At 40.7% G+C, this 21,238-nt stretch overlaps 1 protein-coding gene across 1 annotated transcript in view; it reads right to left on the bottom strand.

The window, feature by feature from the left end:
• The window catches only part of kcnn2 (potassium calcium-activated channel subfamily N member 2), a 123,900-nt gene extending 112,368 nt beyond the window's left edge, over window positions 1-11,532 (bottom strand). Inside the window, exons 1-2 of the mRNA XM_072281069.1 lie at window positions 10,651-11,532; window positions 10,265-10,360 (exon numbers count right to left, since the gene is read on the bottom strand). Of these exons, the coding sequence (XP_072137170.1) occupies window positions 10,265-10,360; window positions 10,651-11,532 (978 nt within the window). The remainder of the gene's footprint in view (window positions 1-10,264; window positions 10,361-10,650) is intronic.
• Between the last annotated feature and the right edge of the window lie 9,706 nt (window positions 11,533-21,238).

The raw sequence follows: 21,238 nt of genomic DNA, 5'->3' as shown, positions 1-21,238 counted from the left end.
ATAGGAAAGGATGTGGGCCAAAAGTAAGCAAGTGGGACTTGTTTAAATGGACACTTTGGCTGACATGGATCAATTCAACTGAAGGATATGTTTCCCTTCTGTGTGATTAATAGGATAAAGATGATCATTTTGTTTTAATGAAATTGCTTCTACGCTGTTTGATGGACTGCAAGCAACTAATATTAATGTGTCCACCCAGGAGTGAACCGTGTATCTTAGATCTAATGTAACAGATAAGAAATAAATATAAAAAATCCTCTATATTCATACCACTTGTATTTTTCTACAGCTACAGTATGGTGCCACCTACAATGCTTTATATTTAGATTTGATTTTCAGATATATGCCAGCCCAATGTATTTATTCTGTATTCAGTTAATGTAATATAATGTTATTTCAGAAATCATCTAAAATATGAAGAATTTATTCTCTAGTATTTCAATAACTCAGATTAGATATTTAGTCAATTACGCAATGGATTATTAATATATATTTTAAATAGCATTGTTTGTTAATTTGACAATATAAATTATTGCCTATTTGCCTCCATATGTTTTAAAAACTGGAAACGAGAAGACAGAGGGATAACTCCAGCCTCTCTAGTTTCAAAGCAATTCCTGTTTGACTTGCTGCTCTTGCCCTAATTTTTCCAATAGGTTTCCAAGTCCAACAAAACTACCCTGTCCATTGAATTTAAACATGGCTTCCAAATGCAGTGAAGAAGCATAATAATTTTAATACTGGAATGTAAAGTTCCACTTTTTTATTGTGGGACCCTGGAAAACATAGTCAAAATCATCCAGTACATGTCTACTGTGAGTGTGCTGCATTTATTATATATCATATCACATTTTGTGCAATTTTACTAGCAATGGTTCACAAAGGATATAAATGCCATTGAGATATTACAAAAAAATAATACAGATATCCCTCAAAGCATAGCTACAATCATCCAATAAGATGTTAAATATAACATGTCATCAAGGAACATAAACTTCATTTCTATGAATTTAAGAATAAAATGTAAGGCAATGGATTATTCTTCACAACACTAAAAGTCCCCAGAAATTCAAAAAGTACTACAATATAGTTTGCATAATACTCCATATCCCTAATCTGGTATTAATCTATGCAATTTTCCATTTAATCCTTAATTAATAAGTAATTAAAGATTTAAAAATTCATCTTCAAAATGCCCATTTCAAAAAGAGAATTATGGTTTTAATATAAATACGCCACTGTAATTTTGTTATTAGTGCAAATATACTTAGTTGTAGAATAAACCATGCTGCTTCTACCAGACCAGAAAGGAGTATTTACAAATGCAAAGGTACAATGAAGCGAAACTCAAGCCCCCGCACATGTAGCATCTGGTTCTAGTTGCAAATTTGTCCATTATTCAAAAAAGTCAAGAATTATGGGAGCTCTGATATTGATATTTCAGCTCTCACACACAATGGCATGAGTGCATGTGTTAAAGATTGCCACCAGTCAATCTGAACCTCAAAGGATAAGTGGAGCTTTATCAAAGCTACTGTGCAGGTTCTGCAGATAACTGGGGAAGCTAACAGAAGCATTTGTTTACTGAGAGGGGTAAAAAAGAAGGGAAGTTATGCTTTAATTATAGTGGGTATCATTGAGACCACAGGTAGACTGAGTTCTGAGCACAAAGATAACTTCCTTATTTAAGGAAGCTTGCTTATGTCTTGAACCAGTCCAAAGAAAGTTTACTAAGCTAGTATCTGGAGGGGGTAAGTTATTCAAAGAGGAAAAACTGGACAGGGTAGCTGTGTTGGTTGTTAACACAAACATTTCACTGTATATTTTGATGTAAATGTGATAAATAAATCTGAATCTGTATTCTCAGGAGCATAGACAAGGGGGAGGGAATTTCATTGAAGCATATAAAATCCCAAGGGGTTCTGAAAGGAATTATGCAGAAATCATAGCAACACACACAAAATTCTGGAGGAACTCAGCAGGCCTGGCAGTGTCGATGGAAAAGAGTACAGTCGACATTTCAGGCCAAGACCTTTCAGGCCCGAAATGTCAACTCTTCTCTTTTCCATAGATGCTGCCTGGCCTGTTGAATTCCTCCAGCATTTTGAGTGTGCTGCTCAGATTTCCAGTATCTGCTGATTTTCTCTTCTTTGTGATGCAGAAATCATGTTTCTTTTTATGGGAGCATCTAGAACTAGGGATCTGTGTTTAAAAATAATACATCACTCACTTAAGACAGAGACACTGAATCTTTTAAAATCTCTAAAATGTCTTTAAATTGCTTAATCCAAGAGTAGCGGACAAGGAGGATGTAAATATTCTTAAAGTGGCAGCGGACAGATAAAGGGGTGAAAAGACATTGTGATTAGAGTTCAGACTGGAATCAGATCAGCCACAATCTCATTAAATGGCAAGCAGATTAGGCTCAAGGAGCCAACTGGTTTACTCCAGGTCCTGACCATTTGTAACTTAATCTGAAATTTAAAGCAGCCCAAGTACATCATACAGTACCATCAATACTACCTTCTTCTCCTGGCCCTGCTTCTGCTTTTCAGTCACTGAGCTAGCAATCCGATTTCAGTGTCTACCAACCATATACTTAAGATCACTCTCGCTACTTGATATATTTTCTGACCTTGACTTTCAGAGAAGAATCAATGAAGAAGAAAAGGTGAAGAGGAAAGGGGGATTAAGAGAGCAGAGGGGGAATTAGTAAAGGGGTGGGGTTGATGATGTAAGGTGAGGGTTTGGAAGCAGGTATGGGTAAGGTTTGATCCTATTTATTCACAGAAGCGTGCAGTCGGAATACACTGAAGTGCCTATATTTCTCTATGCGTGTGCGCAACAGACCGTCGTCTCCAATTATAACGGGCCTCCTTGTCATTGGGCCGCGCTCTGGCAATCCCTTCTGGCTATTAGTGTTCAACAAGCTTCCGTAGTTCAAATAAATCGGGCATAGGCGTTGTCCATTTTTCAAAATACCGAAGGGGAAGCAAACAATTCCTGACCCCGAAACTGAAAGGTATTGAAAGTTGTTTGACAAAAAAATTCTAGGTCTGAGAAAACCGTAGCCTTAACTAAACCAACCATTTTTTTTGTAGGTGAAGGTATTGAACACTCGATTGAGATTATAAAAGAAATAAACACCTATCCTATGCTGAACCAGTTTTCAAAACTTTCTTTGTGAACTTCGGAGACAGGTCTTGCTCGGTGGATGAAGACACAAGCATTAAATCGCGAGGAGCAGAGCTGTTGCCTTACTGTCAGGCAATACCACTACGACAATATCTTCTGTGAACCGTTTCTTTAGCTACTGTGTAAGTGCAGCCATCGACAAATACTTCTGTAGACAGCAGACCGTGCCCGCAATTCTACACCATGAGATCAAAGTGCCGCACAACTCTCGGTGCGTTTAAATAGCTTTCCCGGGGGAGGGGACTGGCTTGTATTTTTTCCCCGTTTGGCAAACAGAAAACAAATCGTTCAGCCGAAGCTTCCTCCACCCACACACTGCAGTATGAGGCACGCGTTCAGTCAGTGCGAACTCGTAGCACTAAGATGTTTGTCAGCATACCGCGAAAATGTGACAAGCTATCCTCATGGTGTCAACGTCTGGGTATCTAGAATGGCTCCTCGCCTTTCCATGTTATGCATGTGAGAGGCACGAGTGTAATTGCTTGCTTTAGGACCGGCTTTCTAAGTATTTCCTCCAGTCACGCTTTCCAGAATTGGTTTGTTGGAGCTGCAGTGAAATCGACCTATGCCCACGACACTGGTGACTATTTCCAGAGACCAGCGTTCTTCCCACCCTTTCACCAACACCACACCCCGAAGCCGGTAAAGCGGACCAACCCCTGGGTTGCCCCAGCCTTCGTGCTCTCACTCCTGTTTCTGCTGTTGCAAATTCGGTTAGTTCTGGGGGGTGGGTGTGACCGTAAGGCGGACTGGCACTGATTCCCGGGCATTGCGGAGGGCGCGACTAAAGGTGTTTAGCACGTTTCACTTTGCTCGAATGCCTCGGCTTATAAAAATGCAAAGTCTGCATTCATTATGTGTTGCCATTTTTTTTAAAGCCCGAAGTAATTTAATTTGAAAAAGGAGAGTCAGATTGCTCAGGATTCGGCGATTGTGTACAGTATCTGGAAACGGTGACCCTGTCCATGGACAATACCCTGGAGCAAAATAGTAATCGCTCCGATAACGGGGTGGTGACTGCTGCCCTGCTTCGCTCTGTTATTTAGTCGGGGAGAAAACATTATTTTAGGCCTGTGGAAGACTTCACGGAACGGCATGTACAGTACTGTACACAGCCACAGTTTTCAACTGTTTGCTCAGCAGCTCTATGTAATCAGTGCCAATGTTATCATTGGATCATGTGTGGATGACACGCTGCCAGTCGCTCCCTTAATAATTGGTGTGTTTCGACAGATATGAGTGGTCCAAGTACAACCACATCAAAACTATTACATTTTCTCCCGTCAGCAGCTTACACCTTATTTATTAAGATCACCAAATGGCTGTTGTCAAGTATTTTTTTGTCAGAGAAACTTCCAACACATTTACTTTCCTCTCAAACTTAATGTCACAACACAAACTAAATGATCCGCAAATAATCCGTGTTATTTAAAACGGTAGGGAGCTTAATAGCATTATTCTGCTTGAAGACCAGACAGTGAGAGCACACTGAAGTGTGGAGACAGATACATAACTTTAGACTATAATCATTTTTTCACCCTCAAGTCCACATTTGCAGCAATCCTTAAGGAGCCCCCATCCCCTTTCCTAACCATAGGGAGTCTGAAACCAGTGCATTTTTTTTTACCTCGCAAATCAGATTAGCGCATTCAGCAGAGAATGTACACCTAAACCTGGGAACTTCATTGACACAAGAGACTCTGCAGATGCTGGAAATCCACAGCATGCACACAAAATGCTGGAGGAACTCAGCAGCTCAAGCTGCATCTACCGACGGGAATAAACAGTTGACGTTTCAGGCCAAGACCTTTTGTAAACACTTGTGACAAGAACAAGGGTCTTCCCAAATCGCTGCCTGTTCATTCCCTTCCATGGGTGCTGCCTGACCTGCTGAGTTCCTCCAGCATTTTGTGTGTTGCTCTGGTAACTTCAAAACTTGTCTGGTTTACATGGTAAAGACCAAAAAACTTGTTTTTTTTATGAGCAACTATACACAAATTATTTTAAGGCAGTTTCCCAATATCCTCATTTCCCCGAGGAAGAGAAATGCTGAATCCAATTTGAGGACAGTTTATGCATTGGCTCCCATATTAATATTGGTTGGCAGACGAACATTGGTCAAGACATCAAGGAGACTGTTCCCGATCATTTATCAAATAGATCAACATTACATCCACATGGAAAAGCAGATCAGGCCAAAATATAAGAATTAGAATCAGGTGTAGACAATGCGTGAAGGCAAGTCAAACTACAGTGCACCAGAAGTGTTACCGTGTTCACACATAAATGTCTCAAATGTTCTTGACATCATGATCCATCCCTGCTTAGGAATAGGAAAGTGCCCTCAGTGAGCCACCGCTGACAACATAAGAAGCTAAATTCTGGTTTACTTAACTGAAATGCATTCATCTTATTAATTTTAAGAAACAATTTCATGTATTGAGTGGGGAAAAAAACTAAATAAAGAGGTCAGAAAGATGGTGCTTTAGGAGAATTTGGATAAGTTTCAGTTGATAGTCCACCCTTAGTCTACTAGGGGCTCCCAAACGTTTTTATGCCCTGGACCAATACCATTTAGCAAAGGATCTGTGGACCCCAAGTTGGGAACCCGTGACTGAAGTATGTCTCTGCTACTAACACTCTGCAGATGTTGGTCTCAGACTGAAATAGTGTGTTTTTTTTTAAATTCCTCTCCATAGATACTGCCTGACCTGCTGAGCACCTCCAGTATTTTGTGTGTGCTTCTATTACTACTGGCCAGGTCAATGATACCCAGCACCAATTATCATTGTAAATTTCAAATGACTGTTAGGGTTGTGTTATTGAACTTAGGATAAATCTATACTCTAAGCAGAGGATTTATTTTAGTGTTTTTTAATATGAACATTTAAAATTAAACTCAAATCTATGCACCAGCATTCAGATTCCAAAATATTTCCCACTACAAAATAAAGATTCAAAAATCAGACACTACTCATGAACTTTATTTAATTCTGAAACATTTTTACCCATCTGCCATTCTATTGATTGTAAATATTTTACACAATATTTCTTATGTTGTTTCCTTTATATGTTATGTGAGGGTTAAAAAAGTATTTATAAAGAATGTCTGGATTTTCCTCCATTACATACAGAAAATAATCTTCACCTGAAAATCTCCCCTCTGCTACATAAAGAGGCTGAGTGAGCACAAAGCACAGAAAGTGATCAATATTAATTTTATTGCAGCAGCAGATGCCAAGACTTAAAAATCAGTCTCCAAAAATCTGGACAGCCAATATTCTAACAGGATTATTCAAATAGTAGAAATAGACTGAAAATTGCTTAAACCTAATCATCATAAAATGTGAGTGTGCTGTTATTTATTGTTAATAACTCCTTAGTTATTTATAGATTTAATGGTAAGTACCAAATCTGGAAAACAGACTGAAAATTGCTTAAAATCTAATCACCATAAGATGTGAGTGTGCTGTTCTTTATTGTTAATTACTCTTTAGTTATTTATAGATTTAATGCAAAGTACCAAATCTCGAAAATGGTCGAAAGCACAAAGTAATTTTCTCCATTTTCTCCTTTTTGGACTCTAACTGTGGTATACTGGGGCTTGAAAATATAGGAGAAATGGACAACCGATCCCATCCTTAAATGCCCAGTAAACTTCACTGGAGTAATTTATTTAACCATTTCTGAGTGCAACCACTGTAGGAGGAGACTCGCCTTGATAACTATAACCAGGAGCCCACTTATTTCCAAAGGCAGTTAAAGCACTCTTCAATTTCCTTTTGATGATACAATCAGCTGATATGGTGAGACTGCAAATACATCTGATAGCTGTTCAACAGTCAGAATCCAATTACATGGACTGTTCAAACATCAACCACTGCTTTCTGCACTTCAGATCCCAGTGATACCTGCCCAACAGTATTTATTGCTCTTTCCTAATTGTCACAAGGACAGTAAAAGTTACCATATGACACAACCCCGGAGCTGGCAAAGGGATCACAGGTTCCTTTGTCTAATTAGTGACATTAATGAGCAATTTGTTTTTAGCTGCATGACGATCCAACAATTTTTAAAAACATCACAACAAAGGAGCAGGAGTCGGCCATTCTGCCCTTTCAGCTTGTTCTACCAATCAATACTGAACATAGAACATAGAAAAGCACGACATAGTATAGGCCCTCCAGCCCACAATGTTGTCCTGATCTTTTCACCAACTCTAAACTTTCCCTCTGACATAGTCCTTCATTTTTCTAGCATATAGGTTCCTTAGTATGGATCCTCTATCTCAAAACCAAACTGCCACTCTCTCTCTTTACTATGTGATATCTCTTGTCTAAACATCTGTCTCTTAAAAAAAACATTCATTCAATTGGTCTCCACAGCCTTCCCAGAGAATTTCACAGGTCAACCGCACTGTGAATGAAGAAATTTCCCCTCTTCTCAGTCCTAAGTGTCTTCCAGCACCACCACTCTCCAACCGTCACCCAGCCTGAGACTGTGGCCCCTGGTCTAGATCCTCCTAGACTCCAACAGTATAGAATCAGTCTAGTTAACTACCACTGACACACACCTGATCAAAGTTTCTTGTTTTGTGGCCGCAATATGGTGCAAGACATAAGGAAAGTAGGATAAGTTACAAACGGTGTATAATGATAAATAAACAAACAGTGCACTAGAGGAATGGCGAGATAGTGTTCATGGACGGATGGCAGAGGGGAAGAAGCTGTTCTTAAAACGTTGAGTGTGTAAACTGGTAACTTTCATTATTTCTTGAGTGTATTTAGCCAAATCCGTTTGTGCAATTAGAATGCACATTCACCGTGTTATTGGCCTTGGCTACACTAGTTAGTTAACTGGGCCTTTCCTCTACCCGGTAAATCAAAGCCATAACCCTTGATTATTGACGGAACACGTCCCTCCCTCATTCTCCAGTTCCCAGCATCGTTACTGAGACATGTTCAAACAGATTCAGGACTTTCAGACCTCGAGGATTCGGGACAGGTCAGACACCATCGGCAGGAGAGGTAAACTTAACGTCTCGAGTGTTCTCGCCATCGGACTCGGAGCTGATAACGCTTGCGTGCCACTTTCCCCCCGGATATTCCTAACGTTTCCCCCTTCTACTTCAGATCTCCAATGTCCGCAGTGTGTTACTTCTGTATACCAGTGGCTGCTCCCTTCTGCCGGATTAAAGCAGGCGAGTGCGGCTCACTTAGCTCGGGCAGAGAGCGCGTATTGGCAGCACCCGGTGGGGCGCCTCTCACCTCGTGCCTTCACTTCGCACCCTGCACTCGCCGTGAGTAACTCCACTGGTGGCAGAATCACAGGCATTCTCTCGTGGCTAAGTTAATAATTTGAACTATTATAACACTCAAAAGGACAACTTCAGCCTCATTTATTTGAGGCTTCTGACTTATCAAGCTCAACAATGCATTCTACACGCCTGACAGTAGCGCCGATTCTGCTTATCGAACTTCGATATGTGCGCAAGCCATTGGAGGGGGGCGGGGGGACGGGGGCACCATCACACAACCCCAAAAGTTTGAATGAAGATGGCTTCAATGCCTCTCCATTCGGCCTCGTTTAACTGACACTGCATGGCGCGCCGGGGTACCCCCTTCCTGCTCCCCCGGCGTCCGATCCACCCAGAGTAATCCAACACTAATGTTAGCTTACAAATCGGTTGCATAGTAACCCGAAGTATTTACTGTTATGGTCGGGGTCATTCTCACTTTATTAAATACTTCGTATCCTAACATCAAAAGGCCATTTATAGGTCTTAAGTCTCCAGCGGCAGCTCCAATGTGAACGCTCCATTGGAATTACATTTTAAAACTCGCTTCCGGGCAATCATTAATTACAAACATTTAGATATCGAAACCGACGGGTTGTTTTTTTTTAAAGCTGCGTGCTGAGGGGTCTAATTTGCACACGAAATATCACTGAATATTTTCTTTCATTAATCTACCACCGCTTAAAATGATTACGTATTTACAAGCCTTGCGCTAGAACTAAGACTCTCGCGTTGTATTTTTCCCCGTGAGATGCAATTCAATGCTAAGCGCGATAGTCCTGTACAGAACGAAGGGGCACTCGGAATGATGGAGCGGTTACGGTCAAACCACCACCTTCGGGGAAATGTTGCCGTTGTACTGGTCCAATTTACTTCCCAACGCAGAACACCGGAATTATTTTCTGCCCCAGGAAGCCCTCACTAACAACGCATCTAGCCCAGAACGGTTTAGAAAAACCTCGAAGTACTTTATACTTGAACTAAAATCATTTAAGAATCGTGCAAATAAATCCCTTGATTAATCGCGCTTCTTTCGCTCAGTTAAGTAATCGCTGGTCGCAATTGTCCGTGTAATATAAAAATACAAGCCCGGCTCCGAAATTTTAAAAAAAAGTTGAACGGCTCAGTTGCTGTAGTTCAGCCCCTTTACAAAACACTGACCGAAACATGCTTATCTGGAAATAATGAATGAATCGTGCTTCGATAGCGCTAGATAGAAAAATGGCACGTAGAGTATTATTGATTACAGATGCATCATTACACACCGTATGTACTAAATATCCATGGAATACAGATATCTGGAATATATTATAACATTAAACATACTTCTGGTATTTTGGTCATAGAAATACTGGAAAGTTTGGAAAACGTTCGTATTATGACTTGTGAAACGTTAGTATTTAGGACTATAAATCCTCATCCAAGACATTCAGAATGATGAGAAATTAGTGACAGTTTAATTACATTTCCTACGACTTATCTCTTTAAAATATTTTGAACCATGGGATTTAGTTCCTGAAAACAACTTTTATCTAAACCAAAATTATGAATATTCTTAGTATTAATGTAATACGCCGATTACCCTTGGCTAAAGAAAAGACAATTTAATACATTTACAGCTCTACTTTGTGAATCTTTATGTTTAATTCTGAATTGAGCATCGATCTGAAGTCCCGGTTCAACAATAAATGAAATACCACACAGTCCAGCATACACTTACTAACCTCCGCCTGTCAGATTATAGAGTTACTGTTTTAGTAAAAATATAGTTACCTGAATTTCCCGCGCGTGATATACAATGATCAGACCAAGCAGAATGATGGTAGAAAGGCTAATAAGGCATTTTAGAGCTAATGAGTACAGAGAACCCTGTAATATAAAAGAAACACATTTGAGTGTTGAACATGAGTGGGAAATTAAACTTTAAAAGCATAACCTAAAAATAGATGTTATGTTCATTATCTAGAAGTGTATATCACAATGTCAAGTTGAACACTGATTAACTTTTGCAATAAGCGTTTAAAATTTAAATTGCTAATGTAAAAGTACAAAGCAGTTTGCTCGGATACGCTGCATGCTGGTGATGAGGCAACTGCATAAAGACAAAAAAGAGACCCCAGAAATGTCAAAGTGCAAGTCAATAACTATATGTTGCTTACCTTCTGATAGGCCCCCCACGCAAGCTCAGTCTCAATGACCATCACTACAATCCCAAACATACCAAAGATCAAAGCATAGTCGCTCAATCGTTTTCTTTTCTCAAACAAAGCTCTTCTATGTCCCAGCTTGTAGCCAATGTTATTATTTTTCTTTTTGCTCGATTTACTGTTATTCCCACTGTTTCCTCCTCCGCCACCGGCACTCCCGCTGCCCCCATAAGAAACGACCGCGGTGGAGTTGTTCTGCTCCGGCTTTGAGACCACGATCTCCGGGGCGACAGTGGTGAAGATGGGCTGAAGAGGCTGCGATTCCGAGTCCAGCTCATGCAGGTTCCTCCTGGACGAGCTCAGGTTGCTGAGCGGCCGCATCACGCCGCCGTTGTACCTGCAGCTGCTCATGGCTATTTCGGTGAAGGGGTTGCTCTCTCTGCGGTGGTTGGTGGGGCTGGGCTGCCGGTGCTGGTGGTAATGTCGAGAGGAGCTGGCATGACTGGCGGAGGACGGTGAGAGCTCGCTGACGTTCAGCTGACTACCTTGCCTGGAAGAGGAGGAGAGGGGAGAATTGGTCCTGAAAGTGACCGGGGAGGAATTACACAGAAGCCGGCTGTCGCCAGCGGCGCTGACACGCGGGCAGTTGCATCTGATCCATTCGTGCGGCTGTTCGCCTCGCTGCTGGCTGTGCTGCTGCTCCTGGATAAAATCGTGAAACTGCAATGGGGTTTCCATGTCAGAGCTGTTAAAGCCGCAGGATCGGGCTGTGCATCCTGCGCAATGCGTTATGGTACGGATGGGGAAATCCTGGCGCGAAGACGGGCCCATTCCGGCTCCCGTAGAATCCAGACAGTGCGTCCGATTGGCCGGACGGACCAAAACAATCGGCATGACGTAATGGGGAGGAAAACGAGAAGCGCGCGCTCCGGGGACACTCACTGTAGTGAGGGGTGTTGTGGAAGGGCTGGGCGCCGCTTGCACCGGCTCATTGCACACGGCTGCCGGCTTCCAGTCCCAGTCATTCGCCAATTGAACTTAACTGCAGTCGCCCTCAAATGAAGAGGATCATCAGTGAGTTGATTTCCAAAGTAGGGAATTCTCCCCTGGTTTATTTCAGTTTTGCACAGATGCAGGGAAATGTTGCTGCAAAATTCTTTGCTCGCTGGCAGATGATTAGACTGGATGCACAGAGTATATCATCCTCAGTAGTCACAACAAAGATATCCTGGCAGTCCAAAGTCGCCAGCCATCACCCCGTCCTGGCTTCATCGATTCCTGCAGGAGACAACAGGTTCTGAATAATATTAGAGGGAAATAGAAGCGCCATACAAACATGTTTTAAACGCACCTGGTATTTCCAGTGAAATAAGTGGGTTCATTTTATGGAAATAAACTCTTAAAAATTGGGCGGCGAAGCCAGACTTTGTAAACACATGCGTCGATTTTGAGCTGTTATATGTAAGATATTTCAATGAAATTGTAATTGTGACACCATAGATACAATTCCTAAAGTAGAAGGTCGAAGACAAACATCAGCTTTTATTGAACTCGATTGCATAACATTGCAAGCTAACATGTCTGGTATGCATTGAGAGGGTTCTTTTAAATCTTCGATAGAATCGCCAGACTTTTTAAAAAAAAATTCCAAAAATAAAACACTGCATTTTAAACTAATCTGTATAAAGCCAATCCAGCAAACCTGTCAGGCGAATTTTTGGTCAAAAAAAAGGAAAAAGCAAACTGTTATGCAAGAAACCTTGTATTAAGTTGGCACTGTCGTGTGGCCAGTGTGTAAATAAAATACTGCGGTTTTCCATGTAAAATTGCTAAACGATTGATGATGGGAATGATTTGTAGTTTATTCACTGTGCAATACGACGCATAGCAATTGATCTGCTGGAGGGTCCTGGAAAAGATTCAGCACAAACCTTGGGTTCCATTAAGTAATTGAATTCTTCACCTGTATCTGATTTCCTGATAAACTATTCAGCGTCACCCTCAAGGATCCTAGCCGGCTGTTAGGTGTTTTTAAGTTTTTGCAATGAGTGACTCTGAATAATTAATTTAAGCAGGGAACCCTTTCTGTTATGGCGGAACCACAGAAGCGGTAGGGTTTTCAATACTGAACCGAAGCGCCGCAGCCTTTGCAGGTAAATTGCCTTTTATCCTTCGAAAGTCGACTGAACAAGTAATAGTCGCTTAATTGGTAAAAACAAATCAATTATGTATTTTCTATTTTAATTAATGTGTGAAGTATAACCAACCCTTTGTAAGGAGCTGAGTAATTAAGGATATTATGCTAATTTAATACATTTTTATTGATGAACCATAAGGTGAATCACAACTAGCGAAACGTGTTGCCACTTCTAACGTGTTTCCAATCACTGGTTTATCTTTGTTTTAGATGGTTTTTGAAAAAAAATTAAATTTTCTTATGAGTTTCTGCAACATCATCACCCCCACCCCACACAAAAAAAATCAGACAATTAAAACGACTTTATCTCGGCACATTATGGAGCAGAAAAAGTACAAAAAGTGGATTTCCGTACAGAAATATTATAAATCGATTTCAGTAAACAGATACAACACATTAGGACGTTCTCATGTTCGTGTTCCGTATTTAACTGCCACTGAATGTTTAAATAATGCAGCACCTATTAACGGTGTCGAGTATCTAAATCGTGGATAGCGGATGACACTCGAGCTTCTTAAGATAACATTGAACCTGAGGCAACCGTGTTATTACTGCAACAAATGACTACCAGGTGGCGTCAAACTCCGCAACAATTTTGAATGGGTAGTCTGCAATCATTTCAGTCTCTCCTTTTCTAGAGTGAATTTCCACGTAATTTTGATCGTAAGTTCATCCTTCTTCACTTTTTTTAAAATAGCCTCAGTTTTCTTAGAACCTCGGTTACTTTTGAGCTCAGCCAAGAGATCTCATTGCCATCTCCAACCAATTGCCTGGCACTGGCGTGTTGACTATACGTTAAAAACGCAAACTGCGGCTTTCCCCGTAATTGGTGGGGAAAATACCACCATCCTTTCTATGTAACGTGTCTTATTGAAAATGGAAGTTTGGTTCATGAAATGTGGGTTCACATTTTCGGGAAATAAACGTGCAACTTACTGTTTAATGTGGGTTTTTATCTTTCACTCAGTTGACATTTCTGCAACGAACTCACTCCGTTCAAAAGTGGAACATATGGGGAGGACAGGACTGGAACTAATTGAAGTAGCTTTTAGCTGTTGACTGTTTTAAGTAGTTCTGCATTGGACTCACTTTCAGGGTCATGTTCTCGGCAATTTTTAAACTTAATTATTATTTGCACGCTTGGCCGTTTGCCGGTCCTGTTGTGCACCGTTTTTCAAAGATTCTGTAGTATGTCTTTATTTTCCTGTGGGCGCCTGCAAGAAAAGGAATCCCAAGAAGTACATGGTATACGTACTTTGGGAGGACCCGAAAGAGGCTCGGGGGTAGCGGATGACCTTTAGTTTATCGGCGGTACAAGGAGGGGAGATGTGTTCGGGGCCGCTACCTAATGTGGATAAATCGCGACCATTTGGACAGGAGGGCGAAGAGATTGAAGAGTGGGGGTGGCTTTTTTGGATTTTAAAATCCCATTCAGTCTGTGGTCTCACCGTGTCAATGCAAGGTTTCCCTGCAAAGGACCATCAGTTCTTTCAGCCACAATCCGCTGCAATCAGGGTCAACGCCTTAAATTGCGGCACGAAAAGTGCTTTAGACCAGAAGGGTCTCGGCCTGAAACGTCGACTGTACTTTTTTTCCATAGATGCAGCCTGGCCTGCTGAATTCCTCCAGCATTTTGTGTGTTGTTTAGACCACAAGACATAGGGGTAGAATTAAGCCGTTCGGTCCGTCAGGTCTTCGCCATTCCGATTTATTATCCCTCTCAATCCCATTCGCCGACCTTCTCCCCGTAACCCTTGCTAACAAGAACCCATCAGTCTCGCTTTAACTATAACGAATGAAAACTGCCAACCACCAAATGCGATCAAGAATGAGAAGAAAGTGGATGAAAGATTGATTATGTTTAGTGGATAATTATCCCTTACTCGACCGATAAGATAAATAGTGACCTGACTGATTGTCTTAGCAAGCCTGAAGCACAACTAAGAAAATGCCCATGTGAAATTTCCCTCAGTCAGCATGGTATGCACAGTCACTTCTACTGAATGGCATATTCCACAAGTAGCAATTTAATGTGAACCTACACTAGCAAAGTAAAACATACAGTACTGTGCAAAAGTCTTGGGCATAAATACAGTATATAGCTAGGGTGTCTATGCCTTTTGTACAGTACTGTAGTAATTTAATGTATGGCACTGTACTGCAGTGAAAAAAACAAATTTCATGACATATGAATGGTGATAAATCTGATTCTGATATGGGTCTCTATTGTGGACTGAGAGTGGGAAGGGGACAGGGAGAGAGAATCGTGGTTGGGAAAAGGGAAAGGGAGAGGGGAGGGAAGGGAGCGGGAAGCACCAGAGAGACATTTGTTTGGATTGAAATGACTTTGCCTGGTGGGTGTGTCTGCACCCGTTCTCTGCCCCTGGCACTCCTGCTCTGCCACCTGTCCCCCACCCCTCCCACGGCTCTCCACCCTCATCATTCCCAACATCCTTTGCCCCTGCCAGATTTACAAACTTACTCTCTGCCCCATGTTGACAAATACAGTACTGTGCAAAAGTCTTAAGCTCCCTAGCTATACATATATGTGGCTAAGATTTTTGCACCGCACTATACACAGAAATACTTTTCCTGTACTCTTACACATTCTATAAACCACAATATTACCTAAATTGATAAGGAATATCATTATCGCAGCTTATAATATGATATTAAACTAACCCACCATCTATTGCACTGTCTAACCCCAGTGATGCGTTACATAATCCTGTACCACATTACAGAATATTCTTCTCTCTCCTAGTTGCGCAAATAATTGAACTGCATTTGCAACTCCCCATTGATAACATGGGCTACGTTACAAATGCAGGTAGGTGCTGTATGATAACAGGGGGAATGATGGAGAAAGTGCATGAGAAAAAAAAAGTAGAAATATGCCAATTAATTCAAATTACATCTTACTTATACCTTCATCAATACAATTTGGTTCATAGGGCTTTTCACAAAGTCCGTCAGTTCCAGTACATCTCTGTTTGTTTTAAACAGTTGTGAACACACTGATTAGCATTTTTCCTTATTTTTACCTTTAAGGTGAGGACCTCTGTCTGTCAGAGTTGAGCAGAGGTATTGCAACTTAGCTGTCTAGATATGGAGAGCAAGCTGTTGCCCATGTAGCCAGCTGCCCCTCTCCACACATCTGATGAACCCAAAGGAATGGCAGAGACCGATACAGTTTGGTACCAGCATTGTCACAGGAGTGGCCAGTCAGCATTGAACTCAATGTAGGCCTGCCTTAGGGTCGCCAGCTCCTGATTTTCCCCTCGGGGTTTACTCCCGAAGCCTTCCCCTTGAGTCGGAATAGCCGCAAGGCAGTGGCGGTTTGAGATCAGAGTTTTCCTTCTCCCAGATGAGCTGCCAACCACGGCTGATGAGCCCCATCTGCCCGAAGTGTCTGGTCTTGATGCACCAGTAAACCGTTTTTGCCCCTTCTGTCAGTAGAAACGGTTCTGCCGGGTTTAGTAGCTAAACCACATGTGAAGGAGAGGAGTTAAGACTTGGTTATCAGAAGCTATTTGAGACACACCCCATTAGGAGTATTTAATACTCCTTAGGAGCATTAGGAGTGGGAGCTTTTCCCATTACCACCCCCGGCTATAACAACCATAAAGACTGCGTAATTTGTTGTTATACTCAGTAATTGAACTTAATTCTTGTGAAATTGAGTACAGTATTTTCATTAATGTTTAGAACTTACAGCAGCTTTTCCAATAAAATGTCTGGAAATTCCATGCCTATACTTTGGAGAGGTGGTACATACAGTAAACGACAACAATACAAAGCCACATTCAGAACTTTGAATAAAGCATCTTACACTGATGGCTAAAATTTTATCTGCTGGCATTGGTAGCACTCTTGCCTCTATGGTTAAAGTTTGTAGTTTCAAATCTCACTCCACAGACATAACAAAAGAACAAAATAGGCTGATGTTTCATTGTACAACCGAGAGAGTGCAACACCTTTTGTCAGGCAGGACATTGAAACCAAGCAGTGGCAGATGTAAAGCATAGCATGGCTTTAAAATCCAGGCAGAGAACTTTTTCTGGTGCCTTAACTAATGCAGATTGACTGGTAATTGGCCTTTTCCTGTCTGTGAAAGCTTGCCACATCCAATTTGAGCATACGGCTTTTAGATTATTACAGGGGCCATATCTCAAAATTGGTTCAAAGTTCAGAGTAAATTTACTCTGTGTGTGTGTGTGTGTGTGTGTATGTATATATATGTGTGTGTGTGTATGTATATATGTGTGTGTGTGTATATATATACACACACTACTGAGATTAATTTTGGATGATTATTAGGATGATATTAATTTGTTTAGGATGATTTTAAGCCTTGGAAACCAAACAATTCAATATTTGCTATAAAGACAAAAGCTAATTAGTACTTGCACTTCTTTGGACTTAGGGATAACATTTATTGGCAGTAAAGCTCAATTTTGATTGTGAAGCATATGTGGTGTATATGGACAGTTAATCCAATAGGCTTGAATCATTACCTCAAATTTTAAAAATCCCATTAAAGGACATTAAGGCAAAAGAGAAACATCTAATTTATGTACAATAGTGTTTTCTCTTGAAACCAGAAAGCCCTGCTTCATGGAAAACTCAACAAAGCGATACTTCTGGTTAAGCATTTGAGACAAATTCCAGATTTTAATAGTACAATGGACTAGTTGGGCCAAATTATCTTAGTTGTATAAACCTGTAGTGTCAAACCTTAGAAGAAAAAAAATCAAGGAATTGCTTATTACTTTTACACTGAAACTTGCTAAATAATAATTCCACCTCTCAAATACAAAATTCCATTGTGAATACAGCATTGTGAATAGTAGGGGACAGAGGGTCCAGTGAGATGGAGGAACTGAGCGAAATACATGTTAGTAGGGAAGTGGTGTTAGGTAAATTGAAGGGATTAAAGGAAGATAAATCCCCAGGGCCAGATGGTCTGCATCCCAGAGTGCTTAAGGAAGTAGCCCAAGAAATAGTGGATGCATTAGTGATAATTTTTCAAAACTCGTTAGATTCTGGACTAGTTCCTGAGGATTGGAGTGTGGCTAATGTAACCCCACTTTTTAAAAAAGGAAGGAGAGAGAAACCGGGGAATTATAGACCGGTTAGCCTAACGTCGGTGGTGGGGAAACTGCTGGAGTCAGTTATCAAAGATGTGATAACAGCACATTTGGAAAGCGGTGAAATCATCGGACAAAGTCAGCATGGATTTGTGAAAGGAAAATCATGTCTGACGAATCTCATAGAATTTTTTGAGGATGTAACTAGTAGAGTGGATAGGGGAGAACTAGTGGGTGTGGTATATTTGGATTTTCAAAAGTCTTTTGACAAGGTCCCACACAGGAGATTAGTGTGCAAACTTAAAGCACACGGTATTGGGGGTAAAATATTGATGTGGATAGAGAATTGGTTAGCAGACAGGAGGCAAAGAGTGGGAATAAACGGGACCTTTTCAAAATGGCAGGCAGTGACTAGTGGGGTACCGCAAGGCTCGATGCTGGGACCCCAGTTGTTTACAATATATATTAATGACTTGGATGAGGGAATTAAAAGCAGCATCTCCAAGTTTGCGGATGACACGAAGCTGGGCGGCAGTGTTAGCTGTGAGGAGGATGCTAAGAGGATGCAGGGTGACTTGGATAGGTTGGGTGAGTGGGCAAATTCATGGCAGATGCAATTTAATGTGGATAAATGTGAAGTTATCCACTTTGGTGGCAAAAATAGGAAAACAGATTATTATCTGAATGGTGGCCGATTAGGAAAAGGGGAGGTGCAATGAGACCTGGGTGTCATTATACACCAGTCATTGAAAGTGGGCATGCAGGTACAGCAGGCGGTGAAAAAGGCGAATGGTATGCTGGCATTTATAGCGAGAGGATTCGAGTACAGGAGCAGGGAGGTACTGCAGTTGTACAAGGCCTTGGTGAGACCACATCTGGAGAATTGTGTGCAGTTTTGGTCCCCTAATCTGAGGAAAGACATCCTTGCCATGGAGGGAGTACAAAGAAGGTTCACCAGATTGATTCCTGGGATGGCAGGACTTTCATATGAAGAAAGACTGGATGAACTGGGCTTGTACTTGTTGGAATTTAGAAGATTGAGGGGGGATCTGATTGAAACGTATAAAATCCTAAAGGGATTGGACAGGCTAGATGCAGGAAGATTGTTCCCGATGTTGGGGAAGACCAGAACGAGGGGTCACAGTTTGAGGATAAAGGGGAAGCCTTTTAGGACTGAGATTAGGAAAAACTTCTTCACACAGAGAGTGGTGAATCTGTGGGATTCTCTGCCACAGGAAACAGTTGAGGCCAGTTTATTGGCTATATTTAAGAGGGAGTTAGATATGGCCCTTGTGGCTACGGGGATCAGGGGGTATGGAGGGAAGGCTGGTGCAGGGTTCTGAGTTGGATGATCAGCCATGATCATAATAAATGGCGGTGCAGGCTCGAAGGGCCGAATGGCCTACTGCACCTATTTTCTATGTTTCTATGTACTTTGCACAATTCAGTTTTATTATAGTTTCCCTGTTGTTCATTGATTGCTAGAAATTAACATAAGTGAAGAGTTCTAATGGGGAAATCCCCAATCAAATTCCTTTGTACTACTATGCCCTCCAGGAATGCAGGAAATAAATATTAGTCAATGTACAATTAGAAATTAGCTATTTAACTATGATAATTTGTTGATATTTAGATGCGAAGTGTGATACTTAATTGGAAATAGTGATTTTCCCCTTGTCTGCAATTTCATTGCATGTTAATTCTTTTTTGTTATTGATTTCACTTTAATAACTTCCTGTACAAGGGACAAATGTAATTTTCTCCAACATATTAATTTTAATGATGTTAGAAATAAATGAAAGAGAAGCCTTTGCAGAGGAAGTGAGGAGGCGTACATGCAGAATAAAAGTGAGTGTCAGAGAGAGGTGTGGGGAGAGACAGAAAGGTGATAACAAAGAGTCTTCAGAAAGCTAACAAAAAAAATAGAAGTAGAAACAGGAAGATTTAAGGACGAATTTCCCAGGAGTTTTTACAATGAAGATGTTCCACAACATGGTTTTACTCCCAGGGTGTACATTAACAATCAATTCTCACTGTTCTAAGCTTTGTCAAAACAATCCAACAAGAGATTGTAAATTCAGTATCATTTAAATTTCCTTTTATCATCATCCCCTTTCTCATCTGATTTCTAGCACCCTATCACAGACCATGCCTTTCAATTTTTCTTCCCTGGTCCCACACAGTTCAATGGTTCTGTGGACTGAGAAATACCAGGTTATCTAAGTTCAGATAGGTTATTGACCTGAAGTGTAACCAACATTCTTTGATGATGTCTAAACTGTTGAGCGCCTATTTGTGCTTGTATTTAAGGTATTAAGTATTTGCAGTATCTTAATCTTAAGGAGAAATCTAAGACTGTAAGTGAAATTTCAATTGTAGTAATTCTTTTTTACTGCCATGCTATCTTACTGGCGTTGAAAATTTTGTAGACTTAATTTCAGATTTGATGGATATTTTTAATAATTTCTGCATCTTCTCAATAGCCCTTTATTGCTTAATTTTAAGAAGATTTTACATAGGAATAAAAACTGCTAACTTGTTTTGGGTTGGACTCACTTTATTTCAGTTAGGAGTGTTCAGCTGGTGAGTGAGGAAACACTGTTATTTGCCAGTTCACACAAGTCTCCAAACACCTATAGAGGGAGCTGTACCATTGTAAATTGTTAATTACAAGTTCATGCATAAAAGCCAATGAAAATTATGCTGGTTGATGAATGAAGTAATGATATTTAACACCAGCATGGATCATTTCTATAGCTTTTTACATTGTAGTTAAATATTGAAAATTAGAACTGTCAATACATTTTAATAAAAAGATGGGAGAGTTAAAAGAATGAGGATAAGTTCAATGAAATGATATAAAGCATATAATTATTTATCAGAAGTCTTTCCTGCTTATCAATTTTTTAAATTAAAATTTAGGATAATACATAACCAGGTGTGTAAATTATTTAGAAGGTTTTGGTAATTGTACAGTGATGGTGGTAAACTAGATCATGCTGAAAAAGTTTTACACCGACTGAATAATCCACTTCATTTTAATCCATTTCAGGGCTCTAGCACAGCTCATGAATTGGGTCCATAAATGTGCTATCTCAAGCTCAATCAAATGTAATCCAAACCCCCAGCTGGGAATGGTCTTGTGATAGCATCTTGTGGAGGATGGTATTTCATTGGTCTTGATGGCTTCAGGGAAGAACAGGCTAGACAAGAGCAGTCTCCCGTTTCTATTGTCTTTTATTGATATGATTTTGGAAGTATTGATAGATGAAATGGGAAGGAGGAGAAAGTTTCCCTGCTTTGGCAGTAAGAA

The sequence above is a fragment of the Mobula birostris genome, chromosome 17 (assembly GCF_030028105.1).
Source record: "Mobula birostris isolate sMobBir1 chromosome 17, sMobBir1.hap1, whole genome shotgun sequence".
NCBI lineage: Eukaryota > Metazoa > Chordata > Chondrichthyes > Myliobatiformes > Myliobatidae > Mobula > Mobula birostris.
The sequence above is the reverse complement of the archived record's forward strand: the minus strand, read 5'-3'. Positions and strand labels throughout refer to the sequence as shown.